The 20,991-nt window shown below is 35.6% G+C and overlaps 1 protein-coding gene across 1 annotated transcript; it reads left to right on the plus strand.

Annotated features, from left to right (window-relative positions):
• Positions 1-15,057: 15,057 nt before the first annotated feature.
• LOC132603608 (uncharacterized) lies at positions 15,058-20,481 on the plus strand. The gene is made up of 5 exons (XM_060316740.1): positions 15,058-15,309; positions 17,373-18,256; positions 18,718-18,873; positions 19,455-19,709; positions 20,054-20,481. Exons 2-5 carry the CDS (start codon positions 17,408-17,410, stop codon positions 20,180-20,182), a joined length of 1,389 nt encoding a protein of 462 aa, XP_060172723.1. The 5' UTR covers positions 15,058-15,309; positions 17,373-17,407; the 3' UTR covers positions 20,183-20,481.
• Positions 20,482-20,991: the final 510 nt, after the last annotated feature.

The following is a 20,991-nucleotide window of genomic DNA, read 5'->3' on the forward strand; positions in this document are numbered from 1 at the left end:
AGATGATGTATTATTGGGATGGAATGAAGAGAGACATAGCAGAATTTGTGGCACAGTGTCCGAATTGCCAACAAGTAAAAGTTGAGCAACAAAACCAAGGAGGTTTATTACAAGCAATAAAAATACCTACCTGGAAATGGGAAGTGATCAACATTGATTTTATTGTGGGGTTACCTCGTTCTCGAGGCGGGTATGATTCTATATGGGTGATTGTGGATAGATTGACGGAAGCAGCCCATTTTCTCCCAGTTAGGACTACATACTCAGCCGAAGATTATGCGAGGTTATATCTCAAGGAAATTGTGCGACTACATGGTATTCCGTTATCCATTATCACAGATAGAGGAGCATAGTTTACAGCCAAGTTCTGGAAGTCCTTTCAAGAAGTTCTAGGCACGCAAGTGAAGCTTAGCACAGCATTTCATCCGCAGACCGACGGACAAGCCGAGCGTACTATTCAGACCTTGGAAGATATGCTTCGAGCATGTGTGCTGGATTTTGGTGGAAGTTGGGACGATCATTTGCCGCTAATCGAATTTGCGTATAACAATAGCTATCATTCCAGTATTCAAATGGCTCCATACGAGGCTTTATATGGAAGGAAATGTAGATCCCCAATCGGATGGTTTGAGATACGAGAAGCACAGCTAGTAGGCCCTGAATTGATTTAGCAAGTGGTGGAAAACGTTAAGGTGATCTGAGATCTATTGTTGATAGCCCAAAGTCGTCAAAAGTCTTATGCAGACAATCGCCGACGAGACTTGGAATTTCGAGGCGGTGATTTGGTGTTTTTGAAAGTATCGCCAATGAAAGGGGTGACGAGATTTGGAAAGAAAGGAAAGTTAAGTCCTAGGTACATTGGACCCTATAAAATTACTCGCAAAATAGGTCATGTAACCTATGAATTGGACTTGCCTTCGGAGCTTGAATCAGTTCATCCAGTCTTCCACGTTTCGATGCTCCTCAAGTGTGTTGGAGATCCCACAAAGATTGTCCCGATAGATGATGTGCAAGTGACAGAATAGATAACTTATGAAGAAGTGCCTATTGCTATTCTAGACAGACAAGTGCGAAAACTTCGAAATAAAGAGGTAGCTTCAGTTAAAGTTTTGTGGCGAAACAATAACCGAGAAGAGATAACTTGGGAAGTGGAAGAGAGTATGAAGTTCAAGTACCCGCATTTATTTCAACCCCCAGGAGAGATTCAAGATGAAGCCCCAACATTTTAAGGAATATATGTTTTATTTTCATGTTTTTGGTCGTGTATGGCCATAGATATGTCGATATTGTGTTGTAGCCCTGTGAGGCAATGATATTATGGGTTTTTGTGACAGGATGGTAGTGCCATATTACAGGGGAAACTCTGGCGAAATTTTTCTAGAATCCCCGATGACTTAACATTCGAGGACGAATGTTCCAAAAGGGGGGAAGAATGATACACCTTGGAAATCCCTCGTGAACGTATAACGAATAGACTAACGAAGAATACGGGTATACGATGTTTTAATAAGAAGGGGATGACGTTTGACGACCCTAAGTAAGATTTCAAGGGCAATTGCAATAAGAGATAGGCTATGCCCCACAATGATTAATCATAGGTTTTGAAAATGTGAAAAGTTACAGATCTGCATTTTGGCCCAGTCAGTCGTAAAATGAAATACGGACCGTAAAGTGGTATACGGCCCTTAAACTGCCATGTCGTATTTCAACTTACAAAACTTCAACTTTCTGCCAAATGTTCAAATGGTTAAATACGACTTGGAATACGGACCGTAAATCGAAATACGACCCGTAAACCGTGATCGTAAATCACCATGACTTCAGCATACCTTTCTGGTTTTGATATGCTTAAATACGACCATGAAATACGGCCCGTAAACTGGAATACGGGACCGTAAACTGGGTTTACGACCACTGTGCACTTCAGGTACTGTTCAGTCCGGATTATATTTTAAGTCATTAAAAGGAGACCCAAGCTCATTAAATTCATTTCACCTCCACGATATTTCTCTCTAGAATACTTACCACCCTTCATCTACAAGAAAACAAAGGAAATCAAGGATCAATATCAAGAACCCAAGTGAATCAAGTGTATGAAACTCATCAAAACTCATCCAAGTTAAGGAATTAGAAGAGAAGTAAACTAGGGTTTTGGGTGCAAGAAGAACAATACCACTCAAGGCTTGTTCCTACAACATCTAAGGTAAGTTTTATAGTATTTACATGTTATTTAGAGTATGGAAGTGTTGAAACACTTGAATTATAGAAGGATGTAAGAAATGGGTCATGAAAGTGTGAATAGTAGCATTGTTGAGTAAAGGGTTGAATTGAGCCATGATCATTGATAAGTTGTGATTATAAAAATGTTATGAATGACATTTAGAACATGAAATAAGTATTATACACGAGGAAACACGATAGTTAGCTATAACTATAAATGTGGAGAAATGGTGGATTGTGGTCAATGTATATAAATGATGATTGTGATTGCAGTATTATGGATGTTATTGTGAGCGTTTGGGAATTGATATAGAATATGGGAAAAGTAGTATAAATAAAGGAAGCGCTGCCCAATTTTCCCTAGAATTAGTAACGCGTTCTTATAGTCGATTAACTAACGATAGTGCGAATTCTCTCTTGAAGGTAGAAACGTGATATCGAAGGAGAACAAGAAAGCGCTAGCTTAGTTAAACGTCAAAGGTATGTGAGGCTAGTCCTTTCTTTCTAATGGCATGAATCCTATAGCATGATTTTCTTTCATCTTCGTGAGTTTCAACATTTCGGAAAGCTAAAAGACTATATCCATAAATGTCTATATAAGGTAAGAGATATGATATGATGAAGCTGTAATGATAATGATGTTGATTATTTCTTACACTCACCTTATGTGTTAATCCCTTCAAGGTGAGGCAGAATGTTAATGATTGCTCCATAATGAGATCGGGGGATCACGACCTTACGTCACCCCGATAAAGCATAATCGATCTTGAGCCTTATGCATGTACTATGATAAGATAAGCATATGATAATAAGTATGTTATGATGATAATGATATAACACCGCGCCTAATTGGTCGGGCAGTCACCACTAAGGCGGGCAGCTATACACCATGGCCAGATGACATGGGCAGACACCACTAGTGGGCGACATGAGATGGTACCCCAGACGCGGGAGGCCTGGACGCAAGCTAGTGCTATGATTATCACACCGATCCGATATGGACGGGCAACTCATATATTATTACACCGTACCTATATGGGCGGGCAGCTTATACACTATGCATATATGATAGGATGATGAGTATGAGTAAGATAGCATGACTTATTTTCTTCATACTTGACAGTCAGATATAGTTGCTTTATATTGACATCTCACTTTGTATCATTGTCTATTTCATTGTTTATGCCCCTCATACTCAGTACAATGTTCGTACTGACGTCCGTTTTCTTTGGACGCTGTGTTCATACCCATAGGTAGACAGGGAGGAGAGCTCGACCCAGATCCGTAGTAGCTGTCAGCTGATTTGAGCAGCACTCCATTGTCCCGCAAGTGCTTATGGTTATTCTTTTGTGTATATAGTCATGTAAATGTATTTTTGGGCATGACGGGGTCTTGTCCTGTCTTTGTGTTCAGTACTCCAGTAGAGGCTCATAGATGCGCAGTGTGGGTTAGATGGTCTCACGAGATGCTTTTATGTACATGTATATATTATTTTGATGGCCGAGGGGCTTATGCATATAAAAGTATTTTTATGTTCTCAATTGGAAAGATGATTTTCTTATGTCCTAAGTATAAATCGATAAAAGAGCATTAAATGAGTAAGATGAGTAGCAGAACGAGTGGTGCTCGGTGGCTAGCCCCGGGTACCCGTCACGGCCCCTAGCTGGGTAGTGACAGTGCCACACAGAAAAATACTTCGCTCCCCTACCCATGCTCGTTATAGAACTATGCCGGTGGGCGGGGGTGCGTGCGATTGATTGGTTGGATAGCATAGTAAGGGTTGAGCATACAGTTGATTTTACCAGGTTGGAACCAGGTAGCAAAAAGAGGAACTGGACTGATGAGTAGCCATGGGCCTCTGTTACTGAGCTTGATGCTCATATCATTGACACAGAGGGTCAGGCCACTGTTCCAGCTGCGGTTACTCTGAGTTCCGGGCCCTTAACAGTTCCCTCTACCTCTTTGAGGCCCGAGCCTTCGATTGCCCCATCTACTACTTCAGGTCCTGCTTCTTCCATTCCAATGTCTATTTTAGCTGCCCTAGGGCAATGCATCACTAGTGAGGGTATGCGGTTGATTAGGGCGGCAGACGCCAAGGTGAATCAACTTATGAACCACATGCCAAACTATGTCAAAAAGGCAATAGAAGCAGCCATGCGACCCTATTCAGATGCACTCAAATAGGTCAAACGCAAGTAAAATCATATTCAAGGGCGTGTCAAGGCGATAGAGCTCAGACTTGAGCGGATTGACAGTGGTGGTGATGATGCTCTCCCAGCCATTCGAGTAGACCTGGCTAAGGTCAGGGAGGATATCAGGGGCCTAAAAATCTCTAATATGGAGCCTAGTGCACCCATTTTAAGATTGGGATTGGACTTGTTCTCTACTAGGCGCATTGGACCACGGGATGATGAGATGTCTGAAAGGGTAGAGGAGAATGTGGATGACGAAGAGGAATCTAAGAGGAGGAGAGTGAGGAAGAACCAGAGGATGAAAGTTATGTTGACCCAGTTAGCAAAAGATTGGAAAGAGCCCGCAGTGAGGCATTTGTAACGGGTGTTGATGAGGAAGGCATAGACACCTTTGTGGCACTGCAGGAATCCCTTAAGACATAGCCTGGGTTTGGCAGCACGAGGTCTGATACAGTGTCTCCACACTCATAGGGAGATGGAGCTGGTACTTCCTCCGCTCCTCCTGCTGATACACCACTCCCACAGCCAGTTGGTCCCGAGACCTGCACACCTCCACCTGCGAAGCCTTTGAGTGGTGACCCTGCTGATACTACACCCATGATGGTTCCCCCTTTAGAAATGCTTCCGGTTGATCAGACTCCCCCCACAAGGATTTTCACTCAGACGCTTGACGCGTCCCCAGTGAGCTACTCACCTCTTATTTTACATTTAATACAGTGGGGATAATACATGCCTATTTTGTTGGGGGTGGGGGTTGGATTGTGGATATATTTTGGTGCTCTTGGGTTTTCTTTGCCAGTGTTCTTTCCCAAGAGTTTGTATTTTCTATTGAACCTGTAATGTTTAGTTAGTATGGACTGTGTCGTTTTGTTTTGTTTGTTGTTTTGAGTATAGCAAAGTATCTTAACTTATATGGTGATGGTCTGATCAGTTTATGGCATGTATGTTTTTCATCTTGTTTTGATAATATACCTCTAAAAAAATGGTTTGTAGTGTGCATACTCAAAAAGGGAATAGCATAACTGACTTGACTCATTTTGGTGACATATTGCTTACTAAACAGTTATCTTTAGTTTGCCTTGAGTTCTTGGTTGAGGAGTAATTTGAAAATAGTGAAGTAATCCATGTGCCATCTGTTGTGAGGTGTTTTCATTCAAGTCTTGTGCATAATTGTGATCTAGAACTTGCCTGGAAAGTATCTCAAAGCGAAATCCTAAACTAAACTTTGTTTGAAAGAGGATATTAGGCTTTCTTTGGATCGTTACTAAGTCTTAAACTTCCTACCCATTGCATGTTTTGCCTAGTCAACCCCTTTAGAGCCTTGACTCTTTTTCTTTCGGTGATAACCATATTACAAGCCTTACCCTTTTGTTCATATTGACTCATCTTTTGGCACCCTATCTCCCTAAGTGATTCTGAAATGCAAACATCGGCCAAAACGCCTAAGTTTGGGGGTGGCAATTGGAAATTGGTGATATGGAAGTGATTAAAAGGTGAGAAGGCTTTATAAAAAAAAAAAAAAGTGTGTTTGTATATAAATAATCTTTTTGTAAATAAAGGTTGTGACTAGAGGAATAAATGTGATTTAAAGCTTTGAATAACCGTGGTGACTAAAGGGATGACTAATGGGTAGTATGAAAAGATGGAGACATAAGCGAATTTTGTGAAGAAAGCGTGTTTGGTATTGCTTAGGGAGGTTTCAAGTCATTCTTATCCAAAATGCATCCTACCTTGACCTTAAACCTTCAATACAACCCGCAAGTCCTAATTGATTTTGAGCAAGGTGTGTTTACATTAGTGGAGAAATACTTTAAGGGAAAGCTTATGGCATTGCATTTGTGCGCTTGTACATGTTCCTTGTGAGTGTGAGTGTGAGTTGTTCTCTTCTTCCTCATCTTTTGTCCCATTTGTTATTGTGAATATGTGTGTTTTGGGACTTTGATTGGTCTTTTATGAGGGCATACGGATTACAAATCTCAATGAAAGAATTGCTTCTTGGCTTAGAATTCGAAGTCACTTCCTTAAAGCTAATAAGATTGTGTCACCAAGTGAAGCGAGTAGTTAATGCACAAACTTTGGTTGAATGCACCATGTTTTGCAAAAAGAGGAATGAGGGGTAATCATATCTTAAATGCATGCTTGTAACTGATCGCTATCACCATCATAGCCATTACTACCTTTCAAATACTTGAAAATTTGTCTAGTTTTGTTTGAGTTGCTTGAGGACAAGTAAGAGTCTAAGTTTGGGGGTGTTGATGTGCCGTGAAATTACGGAACATTCGATGCTAATTCTTTAGACTTTTATGACTCTTCAAGTACTTTTGGTGTTACTTTTCTTGTGTTTTTGTCGTTTTGTAGGATAAGATGTTCGGAGAGTATAACGGAGCAAAATGAAGCAAAACATGCCAAGGATGAAGAAAAGCATGACCTGTGGTTCGCATGTGATGCACGCGGGGTATTTTTGTCTAAAACTGTTGCACATTTTTGGGATGTTATAAACACACCCCTAGAATTTTTAAAAAGACATTCATTATTCAGTTCTTGTCTCTTAGTAGTAAAGCATTGAATATTGATGGTTGGAGCTTTAAAAAGGAGAATCTTCCACTTTTTATTGTCTTCTTCCATAAAACCTTTGTAAGCTTTATGAATACTTTATTTACCTTTGTCTTTAACTTAATGGAAATGAGTAGCTAACCCATTAGCTAAGGTTGTGGGACCAAATGTGTGAGTTATATGATTGGGTGTCATATTTAAACCTCATTTATATGTTAATGATGTGTTCTATCAACTGCCTTATTGTCTCTTAATGGTTGCAAATATTATTTGTGCCTAATTACTTTTACTTTGCTTAAGAAAGAAAGTGAAAGTTAGGAAAAGAGTTAGATAGCAAAGATTTGGTTCATTAAATCCATCTAATAGCTTGAGCTAGAGATAGGAAAGCTAACATGAAGCATAGTGGGTGTTCACATTTTTCACATTCTAAGGCTTGAGAAAGCTTAGTAATGACATTTATCAATTTGGTTGAGAGACTTTTGATAAAATTACGTAGCCCATGTTTAATTGCATCTAGACATATAAAGAAGTTGAATTGATACTCATTTGCATTACTTTCCATTGGAACCGCAACCTTAGTCCCTTTACAATGGTTCACATTTTATAACAACTCTTAGTTATTAATGAACAAAGTTCAAACCAATTACTATTATACTCCCCTCTCCCTTGAAATATAGACCAATAATTGAGTGTTACACTTAGCAAGTATATTTCTTCATTGTATTCTTTGTGGGATTCGACCCCAACCTTATTGGGTTCTATATTTGACAACGGCCGCTTACTCCTAATATTAAAGGTGTAATTTGGGCCTATCAGATGTTGAGGTATGCCGGGCCTTGTCCCATTAAGCAGTTTAAACTTGATGTTCATGTCAGAGGCTTCTTATACTAGCATGTCATGTCAGTTATCAAATATTGTTTTAGCCATGGTGGCTACATGTTTATGTTTTAAAACTAATTCAGTATCTTTAATTATAAGACTTATTTAAACTTCAATATTTAAAACATTTTTATGATTTATATTTCGCACATGCCTATGTTTCATGTTATGTCAAGTCATATATGTGGTTTGCTCGATTAAGTTAAGAAATCGGGTACCGGTCCCAAGCCCAGACCCAGGTTTGGGGCGTGACTTCACCCCTGATACTCTATGCACTTTCACCACTAACCACCGTCGTCCGCCATTGTCAAAAATTGTCGCAACCATCCATCATTATCAATAACCACCTCCGACCAGCTACAACCACTATCATTAACCACAATTACTGCCGCAGGCAATCACTACAATCAGTCGTTACCACCACTAGCTACCATTTACGATTATTACCACCATTACCACAACAACAACAACCCATCACTACTGACAATTACCACTATATAACGCTAACCACTATTAGCTATCACTATGATCCAGTACAATTTCAGTCGCTTCCATCCACTACCAACTGTTAACCATTATTCTGAGATACCATCACCATTAACTAGTACAACAACCAAGACCATCAGCCAAAACCATCCTCAATCCGCACCCACAAGCCACAACCACCCACGCTAGCTATCACCAACAACCATCCTATATTTTTTAAGAAATATTTTGTCGATATAGTACTATATTAATTTCATATTTTAATTAAATTATATATCTATTGGTTTTTTTAAAAAAATGAGTTTTTTTACATTCAGTTGTTGAGGAAAAAATAACTGCTTTCTTTCAAATCTCACATCCCGAAAGACATCTATCAAGGTGAGCATAAAGGATGTTAATCTTTTCTTTGAAAACAAGTCGAGTTTAACTTTTAGTTCAAAAAGATTTACCTCACTATTGTCCTCCACTTCTAAACTAGAGACTTCTAATGCCATTAGTGCCTATTCATCAGTTTTTTCATTATCAAAATTTTCATTATGTCCAATTGATAGTGCAGCATTCATTTTGATCTTCTCTTAAGGCGTTAGCCTCTTAAAGAGAACCTACTCTGGTACCAATTGATAATTTGCACGACCAGTTATCTATCCTACTGTATACCAGATTTTCACGTATAGGATAGAACACGTTACCCTACATATTCCAAGCTAGCGTTTGCGGAAAAGTAAAGAACAGTAAAGTAAGAACACAATATTTTTATGTGGAAACCACCCGGTTCACAAAGATGAAAAAATCACGACAAAAAAAAAAAAAAAAAAAAACACGGCGTACACCTCTGTAGGATTTTTCCCAAACTCCACTACAACTGTGTGCCTATGCAAATTACAAACTCTGTAAACCAGGAACTAAACTCTAAATCCTATCTCAACAATCTCCCTAGACTATTGAGCTCACTCCAAGTTATCTCAACTTGAAGTTGAATTTGACTAACGTTTACTAATTGCTTCTATGAAAGCTGATAAAGGTACAACTCGATAAACAATACTAATACACAAATCTAGATTCAAGAACTGTAACATGTACATAAACTCTAGGAAACAAATTCTTCAATCTTCTTCATTGTATTAGGTGGTACTTCATTAATCAGAACTCTCTACTATTGCATTGACAATATTGCTCAATATTCTGATTTTCTCTCTTTGTAAGTGGGCAACCTTCTGCAAGACAAGACTTGGATATATATAGCTTTTGGTGCGCAGTAAGTCGGTTGAACACAAACTCTACATGATGACGCCCATTAAGAGAATTAAGGTTTGAGTTGACTTAGGATTCTTGCGTGCATGCGACTTCATAATCCCTTTAGGGGTCTGAAGCGTATCTTGGAAAATTAAGACAAGAAATCATGTAACTTGTCCGCCAAGTCCTTACCTCAGAATCTTTAATTTCAAGAATCCAACTCGCAGTAGGATTCTGAGTTGGAACATGTTCATGGACCAGATTCAAGTACCCGGTTCATTCACATCATCTCGCATCTGCTCCAGCCTCGATGTCTGAAATTAATAGGTGCTTTATATGGGCGTGAATATGTCTCCAATTTGTGTTGAAATAGATCTTTAATGTCTATCCAAATTAGACACATATCAGCTTCAAGAAATAAGGAATTTTTCCTTAAAAACTCTTCCTAGTCAAACTTGACTTCCTTCATTCATGTGGCTTCCTTTCCAAGCATGTAGCTTTAATTAAACATTTCCTTATTGAAACTAGAAACTTCAGCTACCAAATAATTAATGCATAATATAATATTAAGAATTGATTAATCACAATAATTATGCACCGCCTCCAAAATTTCCAACTCGAACCTTTCTTCTAGTATTAATACGCACATGAATCAAGTTCTTCAACCCTGTTTGTCAATCATCAAAACACATTCTTATCATAACTCAACATCATGGTAACCTAATAACCAGCTTTGATCTTGTCTAAGTTTGTTAAATCTCATCCCGCTTTTCGGTATTTAATCATGAGTGAGACTCACCACTTTGATGATGTATCCTTGTTGTGGTTCTTCTAGTTTTCATTTCGTTGTCCAAAAAAAATTGAAAACTACTATAAATTGAAAAATGGATAAGTGTTGGCGCCTAATGTTTAGGTGGTTGATAATGACTTGGGAAATCATAATTTCACAGTTGCGAAAGCAATTACCGGCCCTTATAATTGTCTTAAGTCGTGACATGCCGCCTTGAACCATGTTCCCAAATGTTTAAAGTTCCTTTTGATGTATTAATTTTTTAATATATAACTAGAGTCTCCTAGTAATAAAATCCTTCACATAATTTTTCACAACTTGAATAATTTAAATTTTGTTTAATTATCAACGTGATGTGATCTTTGTCAAACTACTTTGTCGGTATTTAATACTGAGTGAGACTCACCACTTTGATAATATGTACTTCTTGTGGTTCTTCTATTTTTTCATTTCTCTGTCAAGAAAAAAATAAATGAAAATTACTATAAAATTAAATATGAACAGGTATTGGCATCCTAGTGTTGAGGTGGTTGAGAATGGCCTGGGAGGACATCATAGTTTCACAGGTGTGAAAACAATTACCGGGCTTCGTAATTGTCTTACCGCCCCGTTCATTTTTATTTGTCCAGTATATTAAAATAGTTGTTCATTTTTTCTTGTTTGGTTTGGAAAATCAAAAGTTAATTTATAATTTCATACCTATTTACCTTTATTTTCTTAATTATTGGGTTGGAAAGTTCAAGGAAGTGGTCGCACAACTTTTAAAGTATGTCATATTAATTCCAACTAGTATTCGTACCCGCGCGATGCGCGGTCAATAATAAAAGAATTGATCATAGCAAATCTTATATATAAAAAGTATCAACTATCAAATATGAGGACTAAGATATTATCTCAAAGACCCACGTCCCAACCTAAGACAAAACTTTGCATTTATTGTGAAAAATTATTGCATAACACAGTAGAAAAATCTATCAACAAACAACATACATGAGAAACTTCATTAACAAAAAGGTACCTCGCGTGTTCCTTTAGCCATTTCCATATGAATATTTCTACTTCCGTTGGTCTACGTGGCATTATATATTCCATCCTGAATCCGAAATAACATACTCCCTCCGTTTCAATTTATTTGAATCCATTTGACTGGACACGACATTTAAGTAAGAGGGAAGACTTTTGAAACTTATAGTTCAAAATAAGCCTTGAAAATTTGTGTGGCTGTAAATCAATAATAAAGTGAATTTGTTTCCAAATTAGGAAAGAGGTCATTCATTTTGGCACGGACTAAAGAGGAAATAGGTTCAAATAAATTGAAACAGAGGGAGTAGTATTTTACAAATTAATAAATAAATACTCCATAAAAGTGAGAGAAAACTAACCTGAAAAACCCGATGCTCCATAAAAGCAAAAGAAACCTTCTTACACCAATGCTATTATTAAAACTTATAGCAAAAGGAAAGATTTTTTAAGGAAAGTTTTGTAATGATATCTTTTTTTGTTTCTATACGAACCTTCACTCACTTACATAGTTATCCTTCTTGCTTATGATGAAATTAAGTGAATGAAGTTGTAAAAAATAAATGCACAGACAAAAAATTATGCCCCATAACCAAGTTTTTGATGAAAAAGAAAAGGTCGGATGATATATAATGCAGTTAAAATCAACCAAAAGAAAAGAAAATTCATAAGTAAGAGTACACAACTACATACTATCTTGCTTTCTCTAACTGTTTGTTCATAACTTCCCAAGCTAGTGCAAAAGTTAGCCACTGAAGATTTCCCTTTAGCGATGGAAAAATTGGATTTTCCTATAAAAAATAAAAAAGTAACAGCGTCAATCCAAAAATAAAATACCAAAAAGATTGTTGGTATAATTTTGTATAGAAATTTCTCGCAATGTATTTTGTGCAGTATCTGTAAAGAAAAAAATTTGATCAAAGTTACATCGATGGAAAAAATTACATAAAAAATCAGCAGATTATTTTACTATAGTCCCAGAAAAAAAAACCTTGCAAGATGAAGCAGAAGGCTGTGAAATGCCAAGTTCAACTTTCATAGAATAAAGACGTCTGGTCTTACGTTGGATTTTTAAGCGTTTCATAATTGTTCCTTATTGAGAAAAGAAGAGAAAAAGGACGTGACTTTTGGTTTTTGAAGAAGCAAAAGAAAACATGATTTACTGGTTACGTATAATTATCTGGTGGAAAAACTGCTATATAAGGAGCCAAAACACCATTTAAATATTTAAAAAATAAAATAAAAATCAGGAGACAAAAACTGCCCTTGTATTTACTTGCTACAAAGAAGGAATATAGTTGCTACAAAGGAGTTAAAAGTAGGGCTGGGCATAAATACCGAAAACCGAAAAATCGAATCGAACCGAAACTTCAACAAACCGAACCGAACTAGTTTGGTTCGGTGTTTGGTGTCCATCGTCCAAAAAACCGAAACCGAAATAGCCAAATCGAAGTTTGATAAAACCGAACGCACACCGAAATTTAATACATTACCCAAAAAAATTAAAATAATTCAGGCCCATTAAGTTTAAAGCAAAAAAAAAAAACCCAATTGTTATAAGTCCTCTTTTGCATTTGTATCCCTAATTTTTCACTTCAATTGAAAAAATCAAATATCCTTAACAAAGAAAGGTAACTAGGATGTTTCTTTAGGATTAATGTATGTCCTTTATGTGTTTTCTTAATTATTCTTACGGTATGTATATAACACCTAGTAATCCTATGTCATGATTATAGTTTTCTGTTCTTGTATATCCTGTTTGTTTGATTTTGATTTCAATTTATCAGTTTTATGTTTTATTGTTTTTGAGAATATGAATTAGTGTCAATGGAATCGCTTCTAATATTATATTAAAAAAAATCGAATTGAAAAAACCGAAACTGAACCGAACCGAACTTTAAAAAATCGAAACCGAAGGAACCAAACCGAACTAGTTTGATTCGGTATTTGGTGAGCACCTTCAAATAACCGAACCCGAAATAGCTAAACCGAAGTTTGATAAAACCGAACCGAAAAACCGAACTCCCACCCCTAGTTAAAAGAACGTGACTACTTTGCTGTTTTTTATTTTTTATTTATAGATTTGAAATTCAAAATTCTCAATTAGATATAAATTTATTTAATTCAAATTCAAAAATCTGTATTCAGAAGGAAGTTGTAATACACGTAATTTATATTTTTAAAAATCTGTATTTGTTTTTCCCTTGTAGTTACTATAAAGGAGGAGTTAGCTCTAATATGAATTGGCAGTTATTTATGTGCACTATTTTTTATTAAAAAAAAATCAATTAATTATTTTTATATCATTTAAATATAACATTTTTGTTTGTCGTCTCAAGTTCAATGCAGATAAGAAGTTGTTAGTATTTAAAATTAAATTTTTAACCTTTTATCGTATATATTTATTTATTTAAAAGGCTAAGTTGATTTCGTTTAAAGTATGAAATATAATATTTAAAAAATTACTATGGATCAAATTAACTTTAAAAAGAAGGTCAAAAAAGAGAAAGGAAAATAAAGTATATTTAAAGATAAGGTTTTCTTTTCAAAATTAAGAAATAACATAGGTTTATTTTCCAATTAAAAAATTTGTCAGTTTTCAATTCAAAAAACGTAGGTGTATTTAAATTTAGTTTTTCTGGTTTTTTTTTTTTTTTTTTTTTTGTCTTTTCTTTTCATTCTTTTTATTTTAGTTTTATTTTATTTTTAAAATAAAAAATTTCTTGTGATAGACACTTGTCATCCTATCATGCTTTTGCCTCTCTTATTATATATAGATAGATCATCAGATAACTTAGTAATAATTAGAAGTGATATAATAAAATTGTCATTCTATTTATGCATCCTTAAGGGGTGTGACAAGTCAATAGGCTCAATACAGAACAAGTAAAAATGGACGGTGGAGTATAACTTAAGTCCTAGTAATAAAATCCTTCCATAAATTTTCACAATTTTAAATAATTTAAATTTGTTTAATTATCAACGTTATGTGATCTTTGTCAAATTACTTTTTTGACTTTTTAATATGATTTATGTTAATCGAAAATATAAATCAAATTGACATCTAATTTATTATCAGTCAAGTGCATCAAATCGATGGATACAATGAATCGTATTAGTTGGTTAAATGCTAAATTAAAATAATAATATATATATATTAATGTAAATATGATTGTATGACAAGCTTCTCGTAAAGGTGTATATCTATACATTGATATTACGTACTTTCTCCGTCTCAAAATACTTGTCGTCTTTTTTCATTTACACTCTTCCTAAAAAAATATTAATTAAGAGGTTCTTGACTATTTTAAACTTATTATGTCTTAAGGATATATAATCCCTCTCATTAAATGATTATTTTATTTATGGGTCATAAAACAATTAATACTATAAATAAAATTAAAAAGATAATTAATTTATTCTTGAACTTGTAAAATAATAAGTATTTTTTATAAGCACGACAAGTATTTTGAGACCAAATTATAAATATATTTTGACTACTTATGGTAAATTATCTACGACATAAAATCAAAATTTCTATGTTAATGTTAACCATCTTCTAGATGTTGGGTTTACCTGTTTCCTTTGCCATCAAGACGTTGTGAGCATGTCACTATCAAGAGAATATGAACTCTCCCAAATTTTGTCCACAAATCATTTGACTATTTCCCTAAATTCCAACGTAAATCCCATCCAAAATACATAGATCTTTCAGATGATGTCGTAAGCACTGTCCTCAGCAGATGAGGACACGTGTCCTCCTAAAGAAACACCTATCTTGATACGTAATTATGCTTCATATCATACAATAGTCATGGTCTATTCATTTGAGAGCTCCTTTCTCCCATAAAGCCTGTTACTGGAATTCCAAATTTTGAGTTGCTACTCTGTGCCTGTGTCTCTCCAGTGAACTTTTGCCCCATAATCCTTTATCAGGTAAGCTTGTCTCTTCTTCTTAATTTCTGTTTTCTTGTTCTAATTTACGCGCGAAGATTCTATGCATGCCATATATATGAGCTTGCATCCAATCATTAGTTCAAGAGTTAATGGTCAAAAACAAAAAAAAAATTATATATATATATATATATATATAAAAGGAAGTATGGATAAAAAAGGAACAACAAGTAGTGTGGGTGGGAAACTCGCAAAAAATATAGTTCAGGTGTGTCTTTTATCATATCTATATATAAGGATATATGGATAAAAAGAGCAATCCGTTGCTCGAAGTATTCCACATTTATGCAGGAATATGTATAAAAATGGATTCTGACATATAAGTGTTTACCCTCAAAAGGGAATATGTATAGATAAGGAAATATGGATATCATCGTGCTGACATAATTATCTCCATCTGTTTCTTTCTCTAGTTTGATGATCTTTCATTTTTCTTTTTCCTTCTATATTGTTAGTCAAGATGATCATCAGTATACTCCTATCAAAAGATTCAGTGTAAAAGACTAAAGAATTTAATCGGTTATAACAGGTCAGTTTTCGAAGAATATAATTAAGCCTTGTGTACAATTTTTACACTATTGAGTGAGTTGGTAACCTGAGAAGAAAGTGGATGATCTGCTAACATCTGTGAAACTACACTGTTTAATTAAGTTTAATCTCTCCTTTAAATTTCTAGTATATGTTACTACCTCCGTCAAAGTAAGTGTTGTTTTAGCTCTCATTCCCATTAAGCAAAACGATAAATACAAGGTATCGTTTACTAAGTTGCGCTATTTATTTGGTGTTTTTGTGAATTGAGACTATTAAGAATATCATCGTGCTGACATAGTTATCTCCATCTGTTTCTTTCTCTTGCTTGATGATCTTTCATTTTTCTTTTTCCTTCTATATTGTTAGTCAAGATGATCATCAGTATACTCTTATCAAAAGATTCAGTGTAAAAGACTAAAGAATTTAATCGGTTATAACAGGTCAGTTTTCGAAGAATATAATTAAGCCTTGTGTACAATTTTTACACTATGAGTGAATTGGTAACCTGAGAAGAAAGTGGATGAACTGCTAACATCTGTGAAACTACACTGTTTAATTAAGTTTAATCTTTTCTTTAAATTTCTAGTATATGTTACTACCTCCGTCAAAGTAAGTGTTGTTTTAGCTCTCATTCCCATTAAGCAAAATGATAAATACAAGGTAGCGTTTACTAAGTTGCGCTATTTATTTGGTGTTTTTGTGAATTGAGACTATTAAGAATATCATCGTGCTGACATAGTTATCTCCATCTGTTTCTTTCTCTTGCTTGATGATCTTTCATTTTTCTTTTTCCTTCTATATTGTTAGTCAAGATGATCATCAGTATACTCTTATCAAAAGATTCAGTGTAAAAGACTAAAGAATTTAATCGGTTATAATAGGTCAGTTTTCGAAGAATATAATTAAGCCTTGTGTACAATTTTTACACTATGAGTGAATTGGTAACCTGAGAAGAAAGTAGATGAACTGCTAACATCTGTGAAACTACACTGTTTAATTAAGTTTAATCTTTTCTTTAAATTTCTAGTATATGTTACTACCTCCGTCAAAGTAAGTGTCGTTTTAGCTCTCACTCCCATTAAGCAAAACAATAAATACAAGGTATCGTTTACTAAGTTGCGCTATTGTTTTTGTGAATTGAGACTATTAAGAAGAAGTTGTTCTTTAATATTAAGGGTATAGTTGAAAACAAGTACTAATTATTGTTTTGAATTCCTAAAGCGACAATTATTTTTGGACAAATTTGTTTTGCTAAAACGACACTTATTTTGGGACGGGGGGAGTATTGTACAAATTGCATGTATTTGGCTTTCAAGTACCAGATAGGGGAAAAGGCTTGTTATAGTAACATGACCCTTTATCTAATTCCTTTTATCTGCAACAACAAGTGACAGACGAATATATGCATTCTTATTATGCAGAAACCAATATTAGACTCTTTTTGCTTAACTCACATAATATTCGGAACTTAAATTTATGGGGTGTTAATTGGTTGAGGATACTGTTGTCAACAGATATACTAGCATAGTGAAGTGGGAAAGAGGAAAAGATGTCAGGCTGTTCAAATTTCCAGTTGCTTTCACTTGCACTCTTACTGCTAATAACAGTTTCAAGTTCACAATCTCAATTCACAGAAGAAAACGGTGTGAAATCTGCTGTCTTTCTCTCACCAGTGTTTGTGCTGGAACCTGGATCTGTCTCCAACAAGTTTTACTACAATATTGACTTCCCAAAAGGCCATATTGCTATCAAAAATTTCGATGCTGAAGTAGTTGATGAGGCAGGGAATTCTATACCCCTCCATGAGACATATCTTCACCACTGGGTTGTTGTAAGATATTATCATCGAGAAGGTGTGGAAATAGCAAAGTACCATGGCAATATGGGGTTCCACCAATCAGATTTTATTATCAAGAGAAACTCAGGGATATGTGATGGGGGTCTTTCTCAATATTTTGGCCTCGGGTCAGAGACCCGAAAAACAATCACTTATGTTCCAGACCCTTATGGAATAGAAGTCGGTAATCCAGTCGAAGTACCTCCTGGATACGAGGAGAGATGGTTGCTCAATGTACATGCAATTGATACACGAGGTGCCGAAGATAGATTGGGATGCACTGAATGTAGGTGTGATCTTTACAACATTACGAAGGACGAGTATGACCGAGATCTAAAGCCAGATTATTTCGGAGGCTTGAGATGTTGTTACGATGAAACAAGATGCAAGGTTAAAGACGGGTTCCAAGGACCGAGGAGAAGCCTGTACCTGAAGTACACAGTAAAGTATATTGATTGGGATGCCTCCATTGTGCCTGTCAAAATTTATATACTTGATGTCACCGATACATGGAAAAAGCCGGAAACTTCAACAGTCACTGTGGCAAGACATCACTGCCAGGTATAAGCAGTGCCCTATAATGTGTTATTTTCCTTATCTATATATATTTGTGCTACCAATGCCTTAAAGACCTGTTTAATATACATAGATCAGCTTCGAAACATCTATTGCTGCACATCCAGAATAATCACAGCTATAGTCCTAAATTTTAGTATTATACAATTTTCGCGAGACCTAAAAGACCTAATGACATGCTTCTTCGGCAAAATCTCCATATTGTAGAAAGCACTCTACAGTGTTCATTTGTTTGACCAGCTTTTACTTGGATCTATCCCATTTTGAAATGGCAAAATTGACCATTTCAAGAAATTAATTGTTACTATACAATATTGTGCATCATCCTGTACATTTGATAATCACAAGAATGAATGATAATTCAGTTCATAAATCAAATCATTTTTATCTCTTTGCTACTACCTAAATATATCTGGCTAATGTTCAGGCAATTTCTTTTAATTCAGATCGAATATTTAGTGGAGTCATGTCCGGCATCTGTGGCAAATGTCAATTGCACTCATACAAAGAAGATAAGTGTAACTTTTCCTAGTGGAGGAGATGTCATCTACGGAGTTGCTCACCAACATACAGGAGGGACTGGTATAGCCCTCCATGGAGAGGTACTCTGAGCAATTATATTTTGTTTCTTTGGTCATGTTCTGCTTACAATCTGGATTATTTGTATGCGTTTCTAATACGTTTTCAGACAATTAACTTACTGATAAAAACAAAGATTTTTGTATATAAACTTGATACTTGGCTTATTGGTTGCATCTTAACACTGGTTATATATGCCACCACTTGCAAGACCAGATTGATTGAATCCATATCTAATCTTGTTCTTTTAACATTGGATAAAAACAAAGTGTGTTGTTAGCATTTATATGACATGATTTTCATACTTCAGAAGATTATTTTGCTGATTCAAACTATTATGTTCCAGACTGTCAGAATGGTATCATTTCAGTTTATCTTCAATTAGCTGCAGAAAACTTTACGTTTTTTATTATAATAAATGGAGCCTCCTACCCTTTGAGACAATTAATGGTCGTGTTTTATTGTGTGTTTGTATAGCATATCATTCTCAATTGACGTTGTTGGCAAAGCAGGTTTAATTGTGCTGATTTGTGGAGCATCTTGTTGGAGTTTGGTGTTGATTATTTTCTTAACTTTTTTCTCTTTTTCCGCTGCACTGATCTAGGATGGACGTGTCATATGCTCATCTCTTCCAATCTATGGGGAAGGAAAGGAACCAGGAAATGAAGCTGGTTACATTGTTGGGATGTCCAGCTGTTATCCTAGACCTGGCTCTGTCAAGATTTCGGAAGGGGAGACTGTAACTTTATTATCAAACTATAGCAATTCCCAGAGACATACAGGAGTGATGGGGTTGTTCTATCTCTTGGTTGCTGAACCATCGCCAAAGCCTAGTTCTATCCTGCATTCCACAGATGGAGTAAGTAACATCTTGATTCATTTAAAAGTTTTCTAGGTCTAAAGTACTGAATTTCCTACTTATGTCTAAACAAGATCCTTTCAACCAAGATATATAAAGTCTATATGGACAGTGAAGGTGTTTGATAGGCCTATATGCATTCGAGTTAATGATACTGGAAACTTCCATCAGTTGACTCTTCACGCGTTCGCCTCTTCTTCTTTTTTTCGATGATTGAGCTCATAGAGAAATTCACCCCTCACACATCTAATTTTTTTTCATCGATCTTTCCTTTGCTTTATTATTTCTGTTGTGTTCCCTTTTCATCCGATTTACTGAACTTGTTTTTTTCTTCATTACTGCAGACAGGTGAGATTGTAATATTACACAATGCTGTTGGAGCTTTGGCACTGTTTGGAATTGCACTACTTGTTGGTGCTGCTGTAATTTATCAACATCGGAACCAAAGAGAGGAAGGCTATGAATCTATATGATGTGAGGTTCTCTTTCTCTGGTCCGGTGACTCTGGTCCCTAGTGTCATCATCACCACAAGTTCTGAATTTCCCTTCTTTTCATGGATGTTGGAGCATCATATGTAAACTTTTACCCTTTTTCACGTATAGAAGTGATACATCTCGACCTAGCACTTATAACGTGGAACCGTTACAAGATGATATCAAGGCAAAGGAGTGTTACCCCTTTTATCCTACTTTCTTCTTATTTCGTCTGTTTATATATGTCTGATAACTTACAATATTACTAAAGAAAATAAATTGCCAGTACTGTTGGTCATGTCTTTTGGTTCTTTTTATGACTCTATTCTCAACTAAATCTGCTATACCGCTCATATCGAGTGGCTTTGTTTTAACTTCTTGCAAGTGTTTTGAGCATTTTAATATTGCATATCAATATGTTAAAGTGCAGCCTTTAAAGTGCCTGATTGTCCAATTCTTCTCCCGCGTTCATAAGGCAGATTATGTCCTTAAGTTTCCCTTTAAATCACATCAGTTAATGGCAATAATGCCTTGTAACTCCTTTTCCGTTTGCAGCCACAAAGAGGCAGAATTGGTCTCAGTTTCTTACGTTTTTGGTGGCATAAAGTGACCATAATGTGACCATTATTCCTTTTAACTCCTACTCATTACTCACCCATATTTTCCATATTATTATCAATTTAATACTCCACTAAACCATACTTTTCATCCAATTATTACAAGGATAATTTTCTTCTCCTATAAATAGTTATTCATCCTTAACTTGTAGTGGTAAAAAAAAATACATTGGAGAGTTCTTAAAAGAGAA

The sequence above is a fragment of the Lycium barbarum genome, chromosome 7 (assembly GCF_019175385.1).
Source record: "Lycium barbarum isolate Lr01 chromosome 7, ASM1917538v2, whole genome shotgun sequence".
In the NCBI taxonomy this organism is placed as follows: Eukaryota; Viridiplantae; Streptophyta; class Magnoliopsida; order Solanales; family Solanaceae; genus Lycium; species Lycium barbarum.